Below are 20,349 nucleotides of genomic sequence, written 5' to 3'. Positions count from 1 at the left end.
AGTGTCTCCTTTGTGCGGTTTAGCTTCTTGTAGCATGGTGACTGGACTCCAAAAGCAAGTGTTCCAAGAAAGGGGCTGTGGTAAAAGGCTCACGGAGTCTCCCACTGTATTCTATTCATTAAAATAGTCAAAGAGCCCACCCAGAATCAAGGGACACAGGCATAGATGGTGTGTCTTGGAATTGTAGACATTTTTAATCTTCTGGACACACAGTACTGTGGTCTCTGCATGTTTTGCTTTAGGTGTATCAAGGAGCTTACATCTGTTGTTAGTTTTCACATAAGAAAACTATCTGCCCTTTCATGTTTATGAAATATATAGGAAAGTCTCCATTTTGAAAATATTTCTGTTGTCATCACTTTTTAATTATTGTATAGTGTATTCTACCTAAATAATCAACATGCAGTAACATATAGTAACTGATGTGACCTAATACTAGGCAAAGACAAATAGAGGTGACATATTTTTATTTTGATTATAGGTACAGAAATAAATATATTTATAAATGCAAAAAAAATATATAGACAGAAATGCAATAAAGAAGGAAAATAATTCCTTATAATCCCTTTATACTGAGGAACGAATAAATCAGTTGGTGTTGTTTGTTTTCTGTACACATGTGATTTATTTTCATAAGGTTGACATTGAATTGTATTAATAGCTGTGTACCTTAATGTTATGAGCCTTTCCTCCAGTCATTAAATATCCTAAAGCAGAATGATGTGTAATATCTGCATAATAATTTAGCCTGTAGATATATGTGTTTTTGCTATTTCCCCCACATATTGTGGGGACATTTTTCTTTCTTTAGTGATTTGAAATATACTTATTCTGTTTTATTCTGATGGTGATTAAAAGAAAAAGAAGCCCTCATGTCTGAACTATTTTTTTTTTAATTAACAGGGTTAGGAACAAATGTGGGTCATTTCATCTCTACTCACTCAGTTCCATCTGTGTGAGATGACAGTGTGGCATACTTTTATGTAACCTTTACCACTGTTTCATGTGTTTATATAATCTTGAATTTTGGGCAGAGGTTTTCCTTCACAATATCTTTTAAAGATTAATCATATTTGCATGGTTTTATAAATATGTCAACAATTATGTTTTAATTCATGTTCAGATGATTTGTTGTTCAGTACCATTTATTCAGTTTCACAACTCATTCATAATTTAATTCTTAATTTTTCATCTCTGTTAATTGATTTACATGTTTAATAATTTGTAAGCTAAAGAAACGTGAGGGTTATGCTTCATTTTTCATACTGGAGAATGATTCTTTTTTTTGTGAACAAGACAAATTTAACCAGGTATAAATTTATGAGCTCATAATAGTTCCCCCCAAAAGGCTCAAGTGCTTTAGAAACTTCTGCTAGTTTGTGTGTTCAGTTCTGTCGCTCAGTCGTGTCTGACTTTTTGCGACTCCATGGGCCGCAGAATGCCAGGCCTCCCTGTCCAACACCAACTCCTGGAGCTTATTCAAACTCATGTCCATTGAGTCAGTGATGCCATCCAACCATCTCACCCTCTGTTGTCCCCTGCTCCTCCCACCTTCAATCTTTCCCAGCATCAGGGTCTTTTCCAATGAGTCAGTTCTTCACATCAGGTAGCCAAAGTATTGGAGTTTCAGCTTCACCATCAGTCCTTCCAATGAATATTCAGGATTTCCTTTAAGATTTCCTTTAAGATTGACTGGTTGGATCTCCTTGCAGTCCAAGAGACTTTCAAGGGTCTTCTCCAACACCACGGTTCAGAAGCATCAATTCTTTGGTGCTCAGCTTTCTTTTTCTTTTTTTTTTTATTAGTTGGAGGCTAATTACTTCACAACATTTCAGTGGGTTTTGTCATACATTGATATGAATCAGCCATAGATTTATAGTCCATCTCTCACATCCATACATGACCACTGGAAAAACCATAGCTTTGACCAGATGGACCTTTGCTGGCAAAGTAATGTCTCTGCTCTTTAATATGCTGTCTAGGTTTGTCAGAGCTTTTCTTCCAAGGAGCAAGGACCTTTTAATTTCATGGCTGCAGTCACCAAAGTTTGTGTGTGAAGTATATGAATTCTGTTCCTTTGGGAGAAATCTGTCTTGATTGTGTTTGTGTTTTGTTGCGTGTACTTATTGATCTTTTTCCCCTCATTTTCCTTGATATTGTTGTTTTTGTTGTTGTTCTTTAGTCAAGTCATGTCCAACTCTTTTGCTAAGCCATGGACTGTAGCCTGCCAGGCTCCTCTGTCCATGGGATTTCCCAGGCAAAAATACTGGTTGCCATTTCCTTCTCCAGGAGATCTTCCCAATACTGGTTGCCATTTCCTTCTCCAGGAGATCTTCCCAATACTGGGGTCGAATCCCGCACTGGCATGGAGATTCTTTACCACTGAGCCACCTGGGAAGCCCCTTCCTTGTCATTACCATTTATATATTTATTTTTGATTGCTATGCTTAGATCTTATTCCACCTCAAGGAAGTTTTATGCAGTCATTTTTTTGTTGTTTTTCCTTCTTTATCTGTCCTCCACAGTATATGCAGATTGGGCCTAATTCCTGTGTACTTCATGCTTCTTATCATTTGTCTTAGTCTTTTGCCCATCACCTCTGATTTTATAGGTTACTTTTCCATTAATCTTCTACTACATTAAGCAAACTTTTTCATCATTTAGTCTTTGATTTAATGTTCCCCTTCTGTTTTCAATTTGATTGCAGTCTCTACTGATATCATATTTATATATCAATTGCTTTTCTTTTATTTATGCATCGTTTGGAATTTTGTTGTGAACAAAATCAGCAGTCGCCCAAGACACATAATTTTGTTCTTGTAGATGTGAATTTTGTTTCCCTCAGAATTCAGGCAGTGTTAAAATGCACTTCTTTCAAAAATTAGTGTGGCTAGTGTATAATTTCTTCCATTAAGAAGAATAAAGACTCTCTGTAATGAAAGCAGAAAATACAGAAGTGTGAGGAAAAAAACAGTAAAGAGGATTCCACATTCATTCCGTTCTATAGTTAGAAGAACAAGAACCTCAGATATGCAGATGACACCACCCTTACGGCAGAAAGGGAAGAAGAACTAAAGAGCCTCTTGATGAAAGTGAAAGAGGAGAGTGTAAAAGTCCTCTTAAAACTCAACATTCAGAAAACTGAGATCATGGCATCTGGTCCCATCACATCATGGCAAATAGATGGGGAAACAATGGAAACAGTTAGAGACTTTATTTTGGGGGGCTCCAAAAACACTGCTAATGGTGACTGCAGCCATGAAATTAAAAGATGCTTGATCCTTCGAAGAAAAGCTATGGCCAACCTAGACAACATATTAAAAAGCAGACACATTACTTTACCAACAAGGTCCATCTAGTCAAAGCTATGTTTTTTCCAGTAGTTGTATATGGATGTGAGAGTTGGACTATAAAGAAAGTTGAGCACTGAAGAATTGATGCTTTTGAGTTGTGTTGCTGGAGAAGCCTCTTGAGAGTCCCTTGGATTGTGAAAAGATCAAATCAGTCAATCCTAAAGGAAGTCAACCCTGAATATTCATTGGAAGTACTGATGCTGAAACTGAAGCTCCAATATTTTAGCCACCTGATGCGAAGAGCCCACTCATTGAAAAAGACCCTGATGCTGGGAAAGAGTGAGGAAAAGAGGGTGGCAGAGGAAAAGAGGGTGGCAAAGGATAAGATTGTTCAATGTCATCACCAACTCAGTGGACGTGAATTTGAGCAAACTTTGGGAGATACTGAAGAACAGGAAAGCCTGGTTTGCCGCAGTCTGTGGAGTCACAGAGAGTTGAATATGACTTAGTGACTGAACAACAACAAGATTAGTTCCATCTGTTCCATTTGTAGCCAAATTTGCTTAAAGTTTCTCTCATATGAGGATGGCATTATTCCAAGTTTCTGGTCCTTTTGCTGGGTTTCTCCTATTTCTAAAATGCAGCGATTATGATAAGGCTTGTTCAGGACGATTGACTCACTTTGTCAGCTTAACTAGTAAATTTCCCCAAAGACTATGTTTTTTACTCAGAGAAATTTAAGGAAGAATATGATTTAAAACTAGGAATAATATGAAATAGAGACAAGGATACTAAAAAGAAACATAGAAGTTATTATTCTAGAAAAAATAATGAGAGTTTATCCTAGTTTACGATTTGGATCATTGCAAGCAAATAAGTAGATGAGAAAGTATTTCTTGAAGATTGTTTTGCAATGTCTTTGACAATATCAACATTTATAGTAAAATGAACTTGCAAAAAATGTATGACTTGCAAAAATCCAAGATTTAGGCCGACCTAGTTAACAGTTCTTTTTGAAAAGCATTTGTTCCTCGGTTTGGAGAATGTATGAGTAATACTTATCTGAACTATAACATTTGGCCAGGGCTAATCTGACAGTGTATCTGTGAGTGAACAGAAATGATAAGAATTGAAGAAATAACCTCCTTATCCACTTTGAAGTTAAAGATTATTTTCATTGTACATGGGGAAATATATTTTAAATAAGAAGACAAGATTGTTATGATTTTTATGGTACTATATATTTTTTTGAAAATTGCTGGTATGTAAGTCTAGTCTATGGTCTCAAGGTCACGGCTGCTTTTTGTTTAAAGTGACACACAGCTAACATTATTAAAAATGTTTTCTTGTGCAAATCATCTCATTATTGATACCACTATATTTATATGATCAGAGTTGGAATAATTTCCACCTGTCTTGAGCAACCCTCACTTATTGCTTTCCCAACCTAAATTATGAGAGACAAGGAAAAACTGAATAATCTTCCCTTTTAAAACAAAAAATATTTTAGTAGTTTATCTTCTTCATTCTTTCGTCCCCAAAAATGTATTTTGTGAGGAATTTGGTTGAGGTAAACTTTTAATTTAGGGAGAATAAGTATTTCTATGATATTTATTACTTTTCCTGTAAAGGGTCATTTACTTGTAGATTCTACTTTTATATTTATTTATTTGTAGATTCTACTCTTAATAGTCTACTTAAAAGACTACTTTTAGCTAAATTTATACCTGAATATTTGTTTACTCCTGGAGGAGGAAATGACACCCACTCCAATATTCTTGCCTGGAAAATTCCATGAGCAGAGGAGCCTGATGGGCTACAGTCCATGGGGTCGCAAAGAGTCAGACATGACTGAGCATACAGACACACATTTGTTCATTTGCTTAGTGGGTCTTTGATATTCCATTTTATTTTCTAGCTGATTATTTTGGCTAGTAAATATTATTACTTTTAAAAACATTTAAAAAATTAATATAAAGCATTTTCAGGTTTACAGAAAAACTTCAGAGTCAGTATAGAGTCCCCATACATGTATATCCAATTTAACTGATTACTAACATCTTGTTTGAATACATTAAATACATTTCAGTAGCTAATTGCATTCATTAATTTTAATAGTATACGAATTTTGTCACTTGAATTTTGGAATATTTTTGGAAGTAACATCTTGTTAGCTCTTTCAGTTTATTCCAAAATTTGGGGTCATTCAGATTTTATACTACTAATTGAGTCAATGTTTGTGACATTTAGTTTCTGCTAATTCATAGTATGAATAAGTTTTGGTCTTTGTATTATTAATTTGTAGGAATAATTTATATATTTTGGATAAATAGCTGTGTGTATTATATCTCTTCTCTCTTTCTCCCTTTGTCTTATACAATTATCTTCGGTGAAGATTTCAGTTCTTCTAGTGCATTTTGAATTTTTTTCTGCATTTTTAAAAGCCAGGCCCCTTTCATTTTTCTGCCTCCATCTTCCCAGTTTCTTTTTCCATCTGCCAGAGAAGAGATTGTGTCTTCTTAAATCTTCTTAGAACACACTCTGTTCTAATTTTTTCATCTTTTTCTTTAAAGAATAATTCCCCTGAGTTTTCAAGTTAGGATTTTTTAAATTCACTTTTCTATAGCCCTGGGTTTGGGATGCATGGAATTGAAGTTAAGTATTCTCTATTAAGGATTAGAATGTTTGCTGGAAAGAAACTGATGGGTGATTAGCACCAGTTTTCTTTGATCAGTGGAGTGTTTGTATCCCAGACTAATGGCCAAGACAGGGAATGAGGCAGGTGGGGATACCAGCCTGCTTTGCTGTGTGGAGCATGTGTGGTCTGAGAATGTATAGTAATTAGACAGTCTTAGTTCTAATGATCTGTTATTGCAACAGTTAGTAAGAATGGTACTACCCATGCTCTCGTACAAGGTCATCTTTTTATTTGCATACTAGCTTCCATCCTCTTTCATCTAATTAACACACCCTTCTCTCTCCTTACACTGCGCATGTCTCTTTCTTCTAAAAGATTCCCATTAGTTAAAAAAAAAAGTCCTCTCATTTTTAAAACAAACACCTTTAGACCTCAAATCACTCTTCATTTAGTTCCTAGCACTCTGCTTCCCATGACTGTTGTTTCTTCTTTAGACTTGTCTCTGTTAACTTGCTTCATTTTCCCCCTCCTTTTTCTCCTTGAATATGCTGTAGATGTGTTTTGGATGCATCATTTCACAATCAGGGCTCTTGTCAGTGTCACCAGTGACTTGAATATTGCTTAATGACCCGATGACCAATTTGGAGTCTTCATCTTAATTAACTTAGCAGCATATTATAACAGTTGTTTATCCCCTCCTTGGAAAACTTTTGTGAACATATGTCCATATCAGCAGCATTCTGGAATCTTCCATCCTCCTAGCTATTCCTCTTCAACCTTCTCTGTGGAGCCTCTAGATACTGGGTGGCTCAGGCCGAATCCTTAACTTCTGTCTTCCATCTACACTCACTCATAGCTTCTCATCCAGCCTCATGCCTTTAAATACATATAAGTTCTGACTCGTCCAAATGTATTTCTTTAGCATGTTTCTCTCATCCAAGTGTGTAAATACTGGATTTCTCTAGTAGCCTACTTAACCTTTTCCACTTAAGTGACAAACAAGCATTTCAAATTTACAGTGAGCATGGGTGCTTAGTCGTGTCTGACTCTTTGCGACCCTGTGGACTATAGCCTGCCAACCTCCTCTGTCCATGGAATTCTCCAGGCAAGAAGAATACTGGAGCTGGGTTGCCATTTCCTCCTCCAGGGGATCTTCCCCACCCAAATTTACAATATCCAGAGTGAAACTGCCAATCTTCCCCACTGCTCCTACAGTCCTTCACCCAGAAATTTGTAAGTTTTATACTTCCGGTTGCTCAAGCCAAAATCCTTTGATTCATCCTTGACTCCATTCTTTTTCTGATACTTTGAATTCAGTCCATCAGCAAAACCTGTCAGATCTCCCAGAGAGTGTGAATCCAGAACGTTCACCACCTTCACTAATCCCAGCTGCCATGCTCTTCCCGTAAGTAGTGTAAGCTCTGGGCTGAGTTTCCTGTTTCTGCCTTTGGTCTTTACAGAAGATCCTGTAAAGAAGGAGCTGCCTGTGCTCCTTCTCTCATCTCATCTCCTCACGAGATACCTTGTTCACTCCTCTCCGACTCCCCTTGGTGGTCCTACAGTGGTGAAGCACATTTCTTCCTTAGGGGCAGTGTTTCCTCTGGCCAGGACCGTTTTCTTTCTGCCGTATTATCTAATGTTGAAGTCTTTTTATGCCCACCTAACCTTTAGCCCCCTCCCCCGTTTTCCTTCTTTATTTTTTTTTCCTTCTTTATTTTTATCCAGAGCCTTTATCACTCTGTGACATTTTACCTGTTTTCTTATCTGCTTTCTATCCATCTCCCCCTGTTTACTAAGGCTTATAAGGGCAGGGGTGTTTGTGTTTGTATGTTTTGCAGCTCTATCTATAGTGGCTGGCACAGAAGGAACATAATAAATACCCTTTAAACCAGTGAATAATGAATGGTGAGTGACTCTTTTGGTGGTTGTCAGTTTCATAAGCAGCATAGTTACTAGCTTACAGAAATGCACATATCTGATAAAAACATTAAGCACACAAGATGGTGTGCAGTGAAAAGTGAATTTCCCTATGCCTTACTGTCATTCTCCATTGTTTTATTCTTAAAAAAGGATCTATGTGTATACAAACATGTCTCTCTTACACCTAAAGAATAGAGTGCAAACTGTAATACACATTGCTATTTACACTTAATATATATTTTTGAAAATCATCATTATTATACATATTGTACACTTACATATACATATATTTATACATTAGTATATAACATGGAAGGAAAGCTGTGACAAATCTCACAGTGTATTAAGAAGCAAGGACATCATTTTGTCCACAAAGGTCCATGTAGTCAAAGCTATGGTTTTTCCAGTAGTCATGTACCGATGTGTGAGTTGGTTCATAAAGAAGGTTGAGCACTGAAGAATTGATGCTTTTGAATTGTGGTGCTGGAGAAGATTCTTGAGAGTCCCTTGGACAGCAAGGAGATCAAGCCAATCAATCCTAAAGGAAATCAAACCTGAATATTCATTAGAAGGACTGATGCTAAAGCTGGAGCTCCAATACTTTGGCCACTTGATGCAAAGAGCTGAGTCATGGGAAAAGACCCTGATAATGAGAAAGACTGAAAGCATAAGAAGACAGAAGACAAAAAAGTGGCAGAGGAGAGATGGTTAGCATTAATGAGATAGCATTAATGACTCAATGGACGTGAATCTGGGCAAACTCTGAGAGCTAGTGACAGACAGGGAAGCCTGGAGTGCTGCATTCCATTGGGTCGCAAAGAGTTGGACACAACTTAGTGACTCAACAACAACAATAGCAGCCTAGAATGATCTCCAGAATCTCTGTATAAAGCATAAGTAACCACGTGTAGCATTGTGTGTAGACTACTTTACAATGTGTATGTATGTGTATATACATATTATGTACACATAGTAATATATATATATTACTTTTCAGTCTTTTTCCTGGCTGATAGTTGAGTTTCAACTCAATATTTAGACTGTTTTTTTGTTTTTCCTTTGCAGTGCCCACTGTTGATGTCTTTCAGATTTCCACAAAAGAGAGATTTGGCCTGGGACATCAGCTGAAAAAGTAAGTTTTCCAATGAGTGAAAAGCAAATTTCTATTAAAGAGAACTGAGTTCTCATTTTGCTTGCCACCCCCACCCCATTTTTATTCAGCACAGCTTTTTGAAGTAAATGCCTCGGGAGAGGAATTCATCCTGATGCTTGGAGGCACATCAATAATTTAGCTGGCGCAGCACACTTTTAGAACTGGGCCAGATTCCACCAGCCCCGCCCCCTACCCCCCACCCCCGCCCCCCAGCCAGGATTCTTTCTCATCCCTGCAACAGCCTGCCTTCCACCTAAGAAGGTAGGCATGTGAAAATCAGAAAATAAACTCTTAATGTTTAGAATTCCACATCTTTGAAATAAAATTCAATTTACAACTTATGTTTAGCACTTTGTATTATGTAGTGTTTTCTTTTTAAGGACTCTGAAGAGAAATTTCCTCAGTTTTCTATATTGAATTAGGTATGTTTTTCCAGCTTAATTGGCTTTGTTTTTTCGATTGAACTTTGTTTTTCAAGCCAGTATCTTACAGGTCTTGGAGCGAAGCATGGAGCCTGCCTTCTCTGTTAAGCCATTCAAGTTATGTACCACCTTCCCTTGCCACATCTTCCCACCCCCCCCCACCATGATTTTATTTTCCTTCACCAATTTTCTCCTTCGTTTTAAAATTTATTTTTAATTTAATGACTTTACTTTTTAGATCGGTTTTAGGTTCACAGCAAAATTGAGAGGAAGGTACTGAGATTGCCTCCTGCCTTCACACATACATAGCTTCCCTATTATCACCATCTCCTACCAAGTGGCACATTTGTTACAACTGGTGAATCTGTATTGACTATGATTATCACCCAAAGTCCAGCGTTCTACTTTATGTTATTTTGTAAGCCACTTAAGAAATATTTTGGGAGAGTGAAATGACATTGGTCCAAACCAGACAAGAAACATACAAGTACAGAAGTGTAGAAATAGCTTCCTACCCGTACTGGCATTTGAGTACATCATTTGGGCTCAGAAAAAGTAATGATGTGTGTAATCCCCAACCCTGAGAAATTAAGGAAATCTGTATTCTATATTCACTGTTTAATCACATTATAGAATATGTTTAGTTGCTGAGGCATGTCCAACTCTTGTGACTCTACAGACTAGAGCCTGCCAGGCTCGTCTGTCCATGGGGTTTCTGGAGTGGGTTGCCATTTCCCACTCCAGGGGATCTTCCTGACCCAGGGATCAAACACAGGTCGTCTACGTTGCAGGTGGTCTCCTTCTTGGCAGGCAGATTCTTTACCAACTGATCCACCAGGAAATAGCCTTTCAAAAAAGTTATTTACTTTTATGTATAGATTTTAGTTATGTGGACAGTTTGGTATATGAACTGGAACTTTTTTTTCATCAGTTTTAGTCTAATTTGGTTTCTTTCCTTAATTTTAAATAACTGGGTTTGCCTGTGATCCTCTCATCTAATATAATATATAATAAAATTCAAAACCTGATCTCATTCTCAGAATAAGTCATAAGAGGGAATTGAAATATAAAGAGGTTATTTTCCCAGAAACATACAGCAAGTTAGGAAGGCAGATTTAGAATCTAGGCCTTTTGTTATTGCCCAGGAAATAAGAAACGCCCATTAAATTTTGCTGTGATTCTTCATCTTTTGTGTTTCTGGCAATAAGACAGACTCTAAACCACAGCAGTAGCTGCAGCAGTTCATGCAGTGCTGCGTTTTTGTTAAGTACTTTGAATAATGATGTACATCACCACCCTTAATCTTCATAACAACCCTATCAAGCAGGTACTATACCCTCCATGTTTCCTAGATGATGAAGCCCAGGCGCAACTTGCTTTAAGCTCACACACTGAGAGAGTGGTAGAGCCAGGATTTGATTCCACATCAGTATTTTTGATTCACCCACTAATCTGTCTCTCATACAATCCTAGATACTCCCTTGCCTTAATAAGGCTTGGAATATATTTTCAGCATTGAGTAGATATTGGGGAAAACGTGAAGTCATTAAAAGAGCCTGGAGGAAAAAATAACTGACTCCAAACATGTAATATAGTGATCAGTCTTGAGTAGGCCATCTATTAGTCAAAGGCTAAGCATATCACAGACTATGGAAATAATCTTAAACTCTTTATGTTCAATTGGCATTAATCAAACTTAAGCTACTTTTTAAAAGGAAACGTATATTGTGAATCTCCAGCAGTGCCTTAAGTACATGCAAATAAAGCATAGTATAAATTATTCACATGTTGAGTTCAAATTTATAAACCAATATTCAATTTATAACTGATGTGCAAATTGAAATAAAAACTCGCTTTTTCAAATTAATACAGGAATTTAACTTGATGGATGATGTCATTTCGCTGCAGCTGTTTCACCACCACAGTTTGAACACAGTACTGGTTACAGTGGTGGTGCACACTTCTTTTGAAATCACCATGTAGAAAATCATCACATTGCCCATGTATACTCCCATTTCTCTATCTGAACTACCCTGGAGACTTTGTTCAAATAGCTGACTGTGACATCATCTGGTCTTCACTTGATGTGAATGTATAATTTACCTTGAGGTCTTTTTCCCTTCTTTTATCATCAGCCAATGGCAATTGTAGTAGTTCTTCTTAGTGCCAGCATTCAAAGACCAGTGTGAGCACCGAAATCTCTATTTTAAGGGAGTGTCCATTATACCAAATGTACTCATATGTATATTTCAGATTACCATTTAAATGAAACACCATATTGAATTTCTTACAGAGATAGTTAACTCCTCCCTTTCAAATCCAAGAACAGGTAGGGATTTGGGTGTTCAAGTTTAAGAATTACTAGTTTTAGATATTGAAGTCACACTTTAGAATGCAAATGTTACATGAAAGTGGGAACAATTTTAGCTCTTTGACTTGTGTTTTGTTAATTTGTTTGTTCGGTTAGTCTGTCGAGAATCAGAGAAGCACTTGCTAGGTTTCTTAAGGAATGGTACACAGGAATGGCAATTTTTCATAGGAGGAAAGAATCCGAATCTGCCTGGTACGGTGTCACTGGGGATTCGAGGTTAGGTACAGGGGAAAATGATGACCCTGATGTTCTGTTACATTTAAATTTTGCTAAAATCTTGGGAGAAAAATATCTTCAAAAATTAAGTGGGAAATAAAACCTTGGTTTCCTGTTCTGATCTCTGGGAGGGATTTACTGCAAATTTGAAATCATGCATCATTGACTGTGACTGCAGTTTTACCCCCTTCTTCCTCACTACCTCTACAGCTATAAACACCCCCCCAATAATTCCAGATTTCCTCAGAATTCAATCTAAGCTAGCTGACAAAGTTGGGGTAGTAAGTCTGAGTGATGTAGTTTCTGGCAATCTGAGTTAATTTGGTAAATGAATAATCAGCCTAGTATTAAGAGACACACCTGCCCCTTTTGAATAACATGTTAACATAGATTCATCCGTAGATGTATCCATTGGATTACATAGGTATTACAGCCCTGCCACTTACTATCCAGGTAAACTTGGACAAATTTTCATGTCTTTACCTTACTTATGAAATGTGTAGCAGGAGGAAAAAAGATTTGTAAATAAAGTTCCTCCTTTACACCCTGGCATATTGTCAGTGGTAGATACTGGTACCATTTTCCTGGTCCAAAAGCAATGTGTTAGAAATAACTGAAAACAGCAGGAAAAGCAGGCGGTGCTGAATTGACTTCGAAAAGAAAATGAAAATGTTTAATCTGTTGTACACAATGTTTAATTGTAAAATTTCTTCTCTACTTCAATATCAGCTAAGGGACCCTCTCCAGTGCCACTGGAGAGATGGGATCCAGAGAAACTGTCATAGCCTGGGACCCATCTCAGAAAATAAGGCCATGTCTTAAATCTGCAGTTGACATTCAGGAATTTTTTACCGGAAAACAGTGATGCCATGATCTTGATTTAGAAAATATTGAGGTCAGAAGTTACCAAATTCCTGCCTTATGATAGGAACTGAAAATTCTTAGAGTCTCATCATTAAAAGAAAAAAAAAAACAGCATATTTTCAAGTGAATGGGGCTATGCTGAACATAAAATTTGCTGATCTGCTTATTCTCCATAGAGTTAGTTTTGCACAGCTTATTTTTGCTTAGGATTTTTTAGTTTCATTTTGGTTTCCTTTCCAGGAAGAAAACTACATAAACAAATCAAATAAAAAGAAAAAGTTTAGTTGTATCTTAATCATAATTACCAACGAAAATCATTTTTAAACCTGTGGTTGGCACCAACAAAATATTTCAGACTTTTCTTTTGCCACCAAAGCTAAAGGTGTTGATCCTATAGGGTGTCCTTATAAATCTCTTTATATCCTTATTCTTTTACCTTTTAGCAATTAATCAATTATATTTTAATTATGTCACAGTAATTAATTAATAATTGCAACACAGTAAAATCATTAGATTTTCTATAGGATGCTTTACCACACATGAAATCATCTTGTATGGTTCAAAATTAAATTCTCTCTAATCACCATGCATTTATTTTCCTTTGATAAATGCATTCTCTCCATAACCTGTACAGAAATCTGATAGTAAATTACCTTGGAACTGTGACAACACACTTACCTTTGGTTTGACAGAATCATGCAGACATTTGTTACACAGCAGTGGAAGCAGAGCAAAGAAAAATCCAATTGCCTGCACAATAAGAAGCTGTCAGAGAAGAAAGTCAAGTCTCCCCTGCATTTATTTACAACCTTGCGCAGGTAGGTAATAGACATCTTTCCCTCATCTTACTTAAAGGCTGCACTTGTGATCTTCCATGGTTATTTAGTTCAGAGCATTCCTTCTACAGTCTTGGCATCTGTTTATTTTCTTTATGACTTTAAAGAACAAACCAAGTTACATCCATTCCATCAAAAAACATAGCTACTCATTTCTGTGTTTTGAGTTTGTATTTTTACATTGGTTAAATTTACTGAAATTACATTTCTTTTGGTTTCTAATTCCATAGAGTTTCCCTACCAAAATTAGTCCTTTGTATAGCAGGGGTCCTCAAATGGTCCATGACCTCTTCGGAACCAGGCCACACAGCAGGAGGTGAGCTGCAGGCTAGAAAGCAAAGCTTCATATGTATTTACAGTTGCTCCCCATCACTGGCATTACCGCCTGAGCTCCACCTCCTGTCAGATCATTGGTGACATTAAGATTCTCAGAGGATTGAAAACCCTAGGCCTAAAGTCAAGGTGGAATATCCTGAGATTGCCACAAAATAGAAATAAACTGCACAATAAATGTAACTCACTTGAACCATCCTGAAACCACCACAGTCCCAGGTCCACGAAAAAATGTTCTTCCAGGAAACCGTTCCTGATATGAAAAAGGTTAGGGACCACAGCTTTATAGGGCTCTAGAATAGGTAGGAGGGGAAAAAAAAAACTGGACAATCAATCCTTTTTTTTTTGCTTTCCAGGAAACGTAGAATTCAGTCCCTGTGGTCTTTCTGTACATACTTCTGGTTTCAGTTTTCACTGGATAGGCTGGGTTTAAAAGAGATGGTATTTGTAGCCGAGTTGAGTTGATGGAGCCCGACAGGTATTCACGGTCTGTTACACTCACGATTTGCCCTGTGTTAACTATTCGATTTCGAAGGTCGCCAAGTTATCCTCCCCCTGGTTGTGGAAAAAGCAAATCCAAACTGAAATCGGAGCAGGACGGCATCTCCAAGACACACAAGCTACTGCGGAGGACTTGTTCCAGCACCGTCAAGACGGAGGACGTGTGCGCGCCGAAGCCACACAGGACCTTCGGTCGCTCGCTGTCCAGCGACCCCCGGGCTGAGCAGGCCGTGACCACCATTAAGTCGCACAAACTCTTGACCCGCCCCTGCCCCGCCGCCGTCAAGCAGGAGGACTGCCTCGCTCTCAAGTCGCACAAACTCTTGACCCGCTCTTGTTCCGGAGACCCGCGCTGTGAGCACAACGCCAGCCTGAAGCCTCACAAACTCTTAAGCAGGTCTTACTCCAGTAACCTCAGAATGGAGGAATTATACGGACTCAAGAATCACAAGTTGCTCAGCAAGTCTTACACCAGTGCCCCCAAGTCATCCAAAACGGAGCTTTTCAAGGAACCCAACGCAGAGGGCCGGAGGCTCTCTCTTACCTCAGGGCTCATTGGTATCTTAACACCATCGTCATCTTCATCTTCCCAGCCTGCTGTGCGTACATATTTTCATCTTGAGCTCTTAGATGTTAGCCAAGGGGCAGGAGAGGGTTTTGTGAGTGTGTTTGTTTTGCAAAGGTCTGGTCAAAGACGCACAGTTTTGTTTTGGGTTTTGAAGATTTACTATTTCTTTATTTCTTTTAAATATTCCTTTGCATACCAGACATTTGCAGCTAATACTGGAATGTTCGTTTTGATTCTGGAAAAATAAACGTTCCTGTGGATGTGAGGTTTAGTCCAGATTCCTGTCATGGGAATGAATGCTCCTAAAAATAGAAGGAAGCCCATTGAATTCACAAAGCAAGCATGGCATTTTTAATGTTTAGTTAAGCAGGTTTATCTAATCTCTAGTTTTCTCACATAAGTAGTAGAAGTCAGAGTTTGTCTAAAGATTAAGAGTGGTGTCCTTCCTGTTGTACATAAGCGGAAAGCTTTGCCTGTGAACTTGTAGAGAGGAGTAATAGTTAATCGCTGTATCCCAGAGCGTCACTTCAAGCGGCTCTCAGTGTCTGCTTTATAAAACTGAAATTGCTTTATCCTGAACCTGTTTTGTGGTGAAGATGGGGCTGGTGGGAGACTGTATTAAAACTTAAGTACTTTGGGTGGTATTTACTGGGAGTCAGATTTACACAAAGTTTGCCTCTAGAGTGATTAGCATTATAGCCAGCTTCAGATAAAGAAGCAGACCTATCTTATTTATAATTACATAAAATAATTGACCAAAAGTTTTCTTTGCTTTTAGTAAATGTGTGTGTGTGTGTGTGTGTGTTGTGGTGCTCTTGTATAGCTATGTTTCTGAAATTACATTGTAAACTATACTGTGAAATTTTGTGTGAAGAAAATATATTTGGCTATGTTGGTAGTTTTAGGTAGACATCCCCAAAGCCCGTATCTTCTCAAAACTATCAAAGACATACAGAAAATTAACTTTGTCAGAGTTACATAGTAGAAAGAGTCCCATAGTTAGTTTCACTCAAGAAAGATAATTTTAGATATTCTGTGAAAAAAAAAGTCTTAGTGTCTTCCCATAATACATCCTACCATATTATGTTGAGCATAATACGGTAGTTTAGTATTCTACCCCTTTCAGCAGCTTGGAGGAATTGTACCTCTCTCAAACATCCTTGGAGGAATAGTTCTATCTAGTTGTAAAATGAGATTGAATAGTCCAAATGAGGAAGTGGGAGCATTCAGTGATGCTCTTTTTGCAAGTTTTTGTGATCATTTAGAGATGCCAGTCATTTTTACCAGAAGATCAGAAATTAAGAATGCAATTCATTTAGTTTAAACAAAAGATTGCAATAATAATGGAGGAAAGAGCATTATAATAAATTCTGAAATCTTAGTGTCATAATCAGTGATTTGATTCACTGGTAATCTTAGAAAATCACATCTGCATTCATTGTTGCAAGAGTAAAACACTATAATTTATATATTTTTCCTAATTAAAAAACATTTTCTTTTTACTTTGCTTCTTATAGTCAAATGGTGCCAAATGCATTCCAATACGAGACCGTGGCTTCCTAGTGCAGGTATGAGCCGAGCCTCTGAAATAGTTTAGCCTTTAGTGGGTTTTCAAATCCTTCTTGAACTTGACTTGATTCTTTCTCTTTATTGTCTTATTCAGACAATTGAGTTTGCTGAACAGCGGATCCCTGTGTTGAATGAGTACTGTGTGGTCTGTGATGAACCACATGTGTTCCAGAATGGCCCCATGCTTAGGGTAAGTTCTCACTGGTGGAATGTTGGTTTAGAACAGAAATGAAGAGGGTTAGGATATAGACAAGTAAATAATTGCATTTACAGTAAATGCTCTCTATTGAGTCAATTATTTAATACACAAAGTTGTATAGTTTTGACAAATGTGTCACTATTTCTGAAGGACTCTGTGAAAGATCAACAAACAGTTTCACTTTAGGAAAATATTTCTTAACTGTATTTCTTACATGCACCTATCACCTTGCTGTTTGTCTGTCTTTATATATCTCTGTGTCCATCCATATTGATATGTATATATATGTAAACTTGTAAACACTGTTTTTTTTTCAAAACCACACAATCTACAATACTTAATGTTGGAGGAATTCCTGGTGGTCCAGTGGTTAGGACTCCATGCTTTTACTGCCAAGGGCCTGGGTTCAATCCCTGGTTGAGGAACTAAGGCCCCACAAGCCATGCAGTGTGGCAAAAAAAAAAAAAAAGAAGAAGAAGAAAAAGAATAAGATATTTAATATAGAGAGAAATGGGTAGTCCTTATTCCAATTAGAAAAGGTATATATAATAGAATCAGAATTAGAGGAAAGATTTCCAAAAAATGCCTACTCACACATTGTGGCATTATTAAGGACGTATGGAAATAAGAATCAATGTGTAAATGGTATTTTGGGGGAAAATTATCCAATTAAAATTTTTTTGCAGTTTTTTTATTGAGATAAAATTTGTATAAAGATACAATTCACTTTTTTAATGTGTACAGTTCAATGGTCTTTTTAAAAATTATATTCTCAATTTTGTGCAGCTATGACGACTGTCCATAATTCCAGAATCTATTACCCCAAAAAAGAACCCCCGTAAATGTTAGTAATCACTCCCAATCTTCCCTTCCCCTCGTCCTCTGGCAACCACTGATATATTTTCTGTCTCTATGAGTTTGTCTATTTTAGACATTTCATATGAATGCACATTAAATTATACATTACGTGGCCTTTTTTTTTCACTTAGTAGTAAAATGTTTTTGAGTTTCATATATGTAGTGTGTCTCATAATTTATTCCTTTTTATGGTGGAGTAATACTCCATTATACAGCTATGTGACTTTTGTTTATCCATTCATCAGTGGATGGAATTGCTGGAGACTTGTGTTAGCTCTGTTTAACTGTTTCAGGAACTGGCAAACTATTTCTTGACAGTGGTTGTGCCGCTTTAGATTTCTAACAGCAGTGTATGATGGGGTTCAAGTTTCTCCACATCCTCACCAACACTTGCTATTCACCTCTTTTTTCCTCCAACTATAGCCATCCTAGGAATTGTGGAGTTGTAGCTCGTAATGGTTTGCTTTGTCCTTTGCTAATGACTAATGATTTGAGCTTCTCTTTATGTGTTTATTGGCCATTTGTATGTCCTCTTTGGAGAAATATCTCTTTAAATCCATTGCCCATTTTTTAATTGGATTCTTTGTTTTCTTTAGTGAGTTCTAAGAATTCTTTGTGGCTTCCCTTGTGGCTTAGCTGGTAAAGAATCCACCTGCAATGCGGGAGACCTGGGTTAGATCCCTGGGTTGGGAAGATCCCCTGGAGAAGGGAACAGCTACCCACTCTAGTATTCTGGCCTGGAGAATTCCATGGACTGTATAGTCCATGAATCGCAGAGTCAGAGACGACTGAACGACTTTCACTTCACTTCAAGAGTTCCTTATATATTCTGAATACTAGATCATTATCAGAGATATGATTTGCAGGTATTTTCTCCTGTTTCATGGGTTTTCTTTTTCTTGACGGTGTCCTGTGACACACAAAATTTTTAATGTTAGTCGAATCCACATTTATCTATTGAGGCATTGCCTAATCCAAGGTAACAAAGATGTATACCTATATTTCCTTCTAAGAGTTTTATAGTTTGTATCTTACATGTAAGACATTGAGTTAATTGTTGTTTATGGTATGAAGTTGAAGTTCAGATTCCTTCTCTTGCATGTGGATATCTAATTGTCTGTGCACCATTTGTTGAAAAGACTATTCTGGCCTCATTAAATAATATTGTCTCCCTTGGGGAAAATGACTTTAACCATAGATGTGTGAGTTTGGACTCTTGATTTTATTCCACTGATTGTATGTCAGTTCTTATACTTGTACTATACTATCTGAATTACTGTAGCTTTGTAGTAAGTTTTAAATCAAGAAGTGTGAGTTTTCTAATCTGAATTGTGAATTTTCTGCCTCTTCTAATCAACATTTTACTAGAGGTTCTAGCCAGGCAATTAAGAAGAAAGAAATAATAGAAGGTATCCAGATTAGACAGGAAATACTAAAATGATATCTGTTTGCAAATGATTTATGCACCAGTTGCCAGATACTCTGGGTAGATATTTTGTATGCTTGAGTGTATGCTCAGTCACGTCCAACTCTTTCTGACCCCATGGACTGTAGCCCACCAGACTCCTTTATCCATGGGATTGTCCAGGCAAGTATTCCGGAGTGGGTTGCCGTTCCCTTTTCCAGGGGATCTTCTTGACCCAGGGGTTGAACCTGCCTCTCCTGTATTGACAGGCAGACTGTTTACCACCGAGCCACCTGGGAAGTCCCAGGTATTTTGCATATTGCTTCCTTATTTGATTTTCACAGAACTCTGTGGTATAGGTATTTTTATGCCCATGGTGCAACTAAGGAGATTAAGATTCAAAGAGGGTAGGCAGTTTCGTTACTATCCTCCCCAGCTATGTGACTGGAAGCTGAACTTTGAAGCTGATTCTGTCCGATTTCAAAACTGCATCACAAACATTTATTAAACGCTTGATGAGCATAAGGCACCATGCTAGAGTCTGTTGCACTTTTTAAGAGAAATTTATCCTATGTGTTTGAAAAGATAAATTATAAAGCCTGAAAACAGCTAATTTTATTAGAACACTTTTGTCTTTCAAGATTTATGTTATAAAAACATATATAACAGCCATTAATGAGCATAGTCGTCTGTCAGGTTTTATGATATATTTGTTTCATTTTATTGTTTTTGGAAAACATATAAAAAAGGTTTTTTGCCCCTCATATGCTATTTTTAACAGTTATTCCTCTCAAAGAGACACATTTCTATTCGGAAACCAAATTAACTGACTCAGCATTTATTTTAGTAAAGATTTGTACAAGATTGTTATTTTTATTCGATACACAGAAATGTATAGCTATGATGAAAGGAGAAAGAATCATTTTATCATGTTCATTTATCCCATTAAGGAGGCTCATCTTTATTTTGTTTGTCATTGTGCATCTGTGGACCTTGATTTATTTCTTAATCCATGGCAATAATATTTTCATTGCAGAATATAATAGTCATGTTATTAATAGGATAAGCTTTTTGGGTGTTTTTTTTTGTAATCATGTTTTTGAAGTGCTTTACATGGATCTTCCTGGTGGCTGGGCTTCCCTTGTGGCTCAGCTGGTAAAGAATCTGCTTGCAATGCGGGAGACCTGGGTTCCATCCCTGGGT

At 37.2% G+C, this 20,349-nt stretch overlaps 1 protein-coding gene across 4 annotated transcripts in view; it reads left to right on the top strand.

Annotated features, from left to right (window-relative positions):
- PARP8 (poly(ADP-ribose) polymerase family member 8) overlaps positions 1-20,349 on the top strand; it is a 187,786-nt gene that overhangs the window by 122,730 nt on the left and 44,707 nt on the right. For all 4 annotated transcript variants that reach the window (XM_043488453.1, XM_043488451.1, XM_043488454.1 and 1 more), the window contains 5 exons: positions 8,917-8,983; positions 13,570-13,695; positions 14,582-15,146; positions 16,633-16,683; positions 16,779-16,874. In XM_043488453.1, coding sequence (XP_043344388.1) covers positions 8,917-8,983; positions 13,570-13,695; positions 14,582-15,146; positions 16,633-16,683; positions 16,779-16,874 — 905 coding nt within the window. The remainder of the gene's footprint in view (positions 1-8,916; positions 8,984-13,569; positions 13,696-14,581; positions 15,147-16,632; positions 16,684-16,778; positions 16,875-20,349) is intronic.

Source organism: Cervus canadensis, chromosome 16 (genome assembly GCF_019320065.1).
Source record: "Cervus canadensis isolate Bull #8, Minnesota chromosome 16, ASM1932006v1, whole genome shotgun sequence".
NCBI lineage: Eukaryota > Metazoa > Chordata > Mammalia > Artiodactyla > Cervidae > Cervus > Cervus canadensis.
Note: the sequence above shows the minus strand (reverse complement) of the source record. Positions and strands in the feature narration are given on the sequence as shown.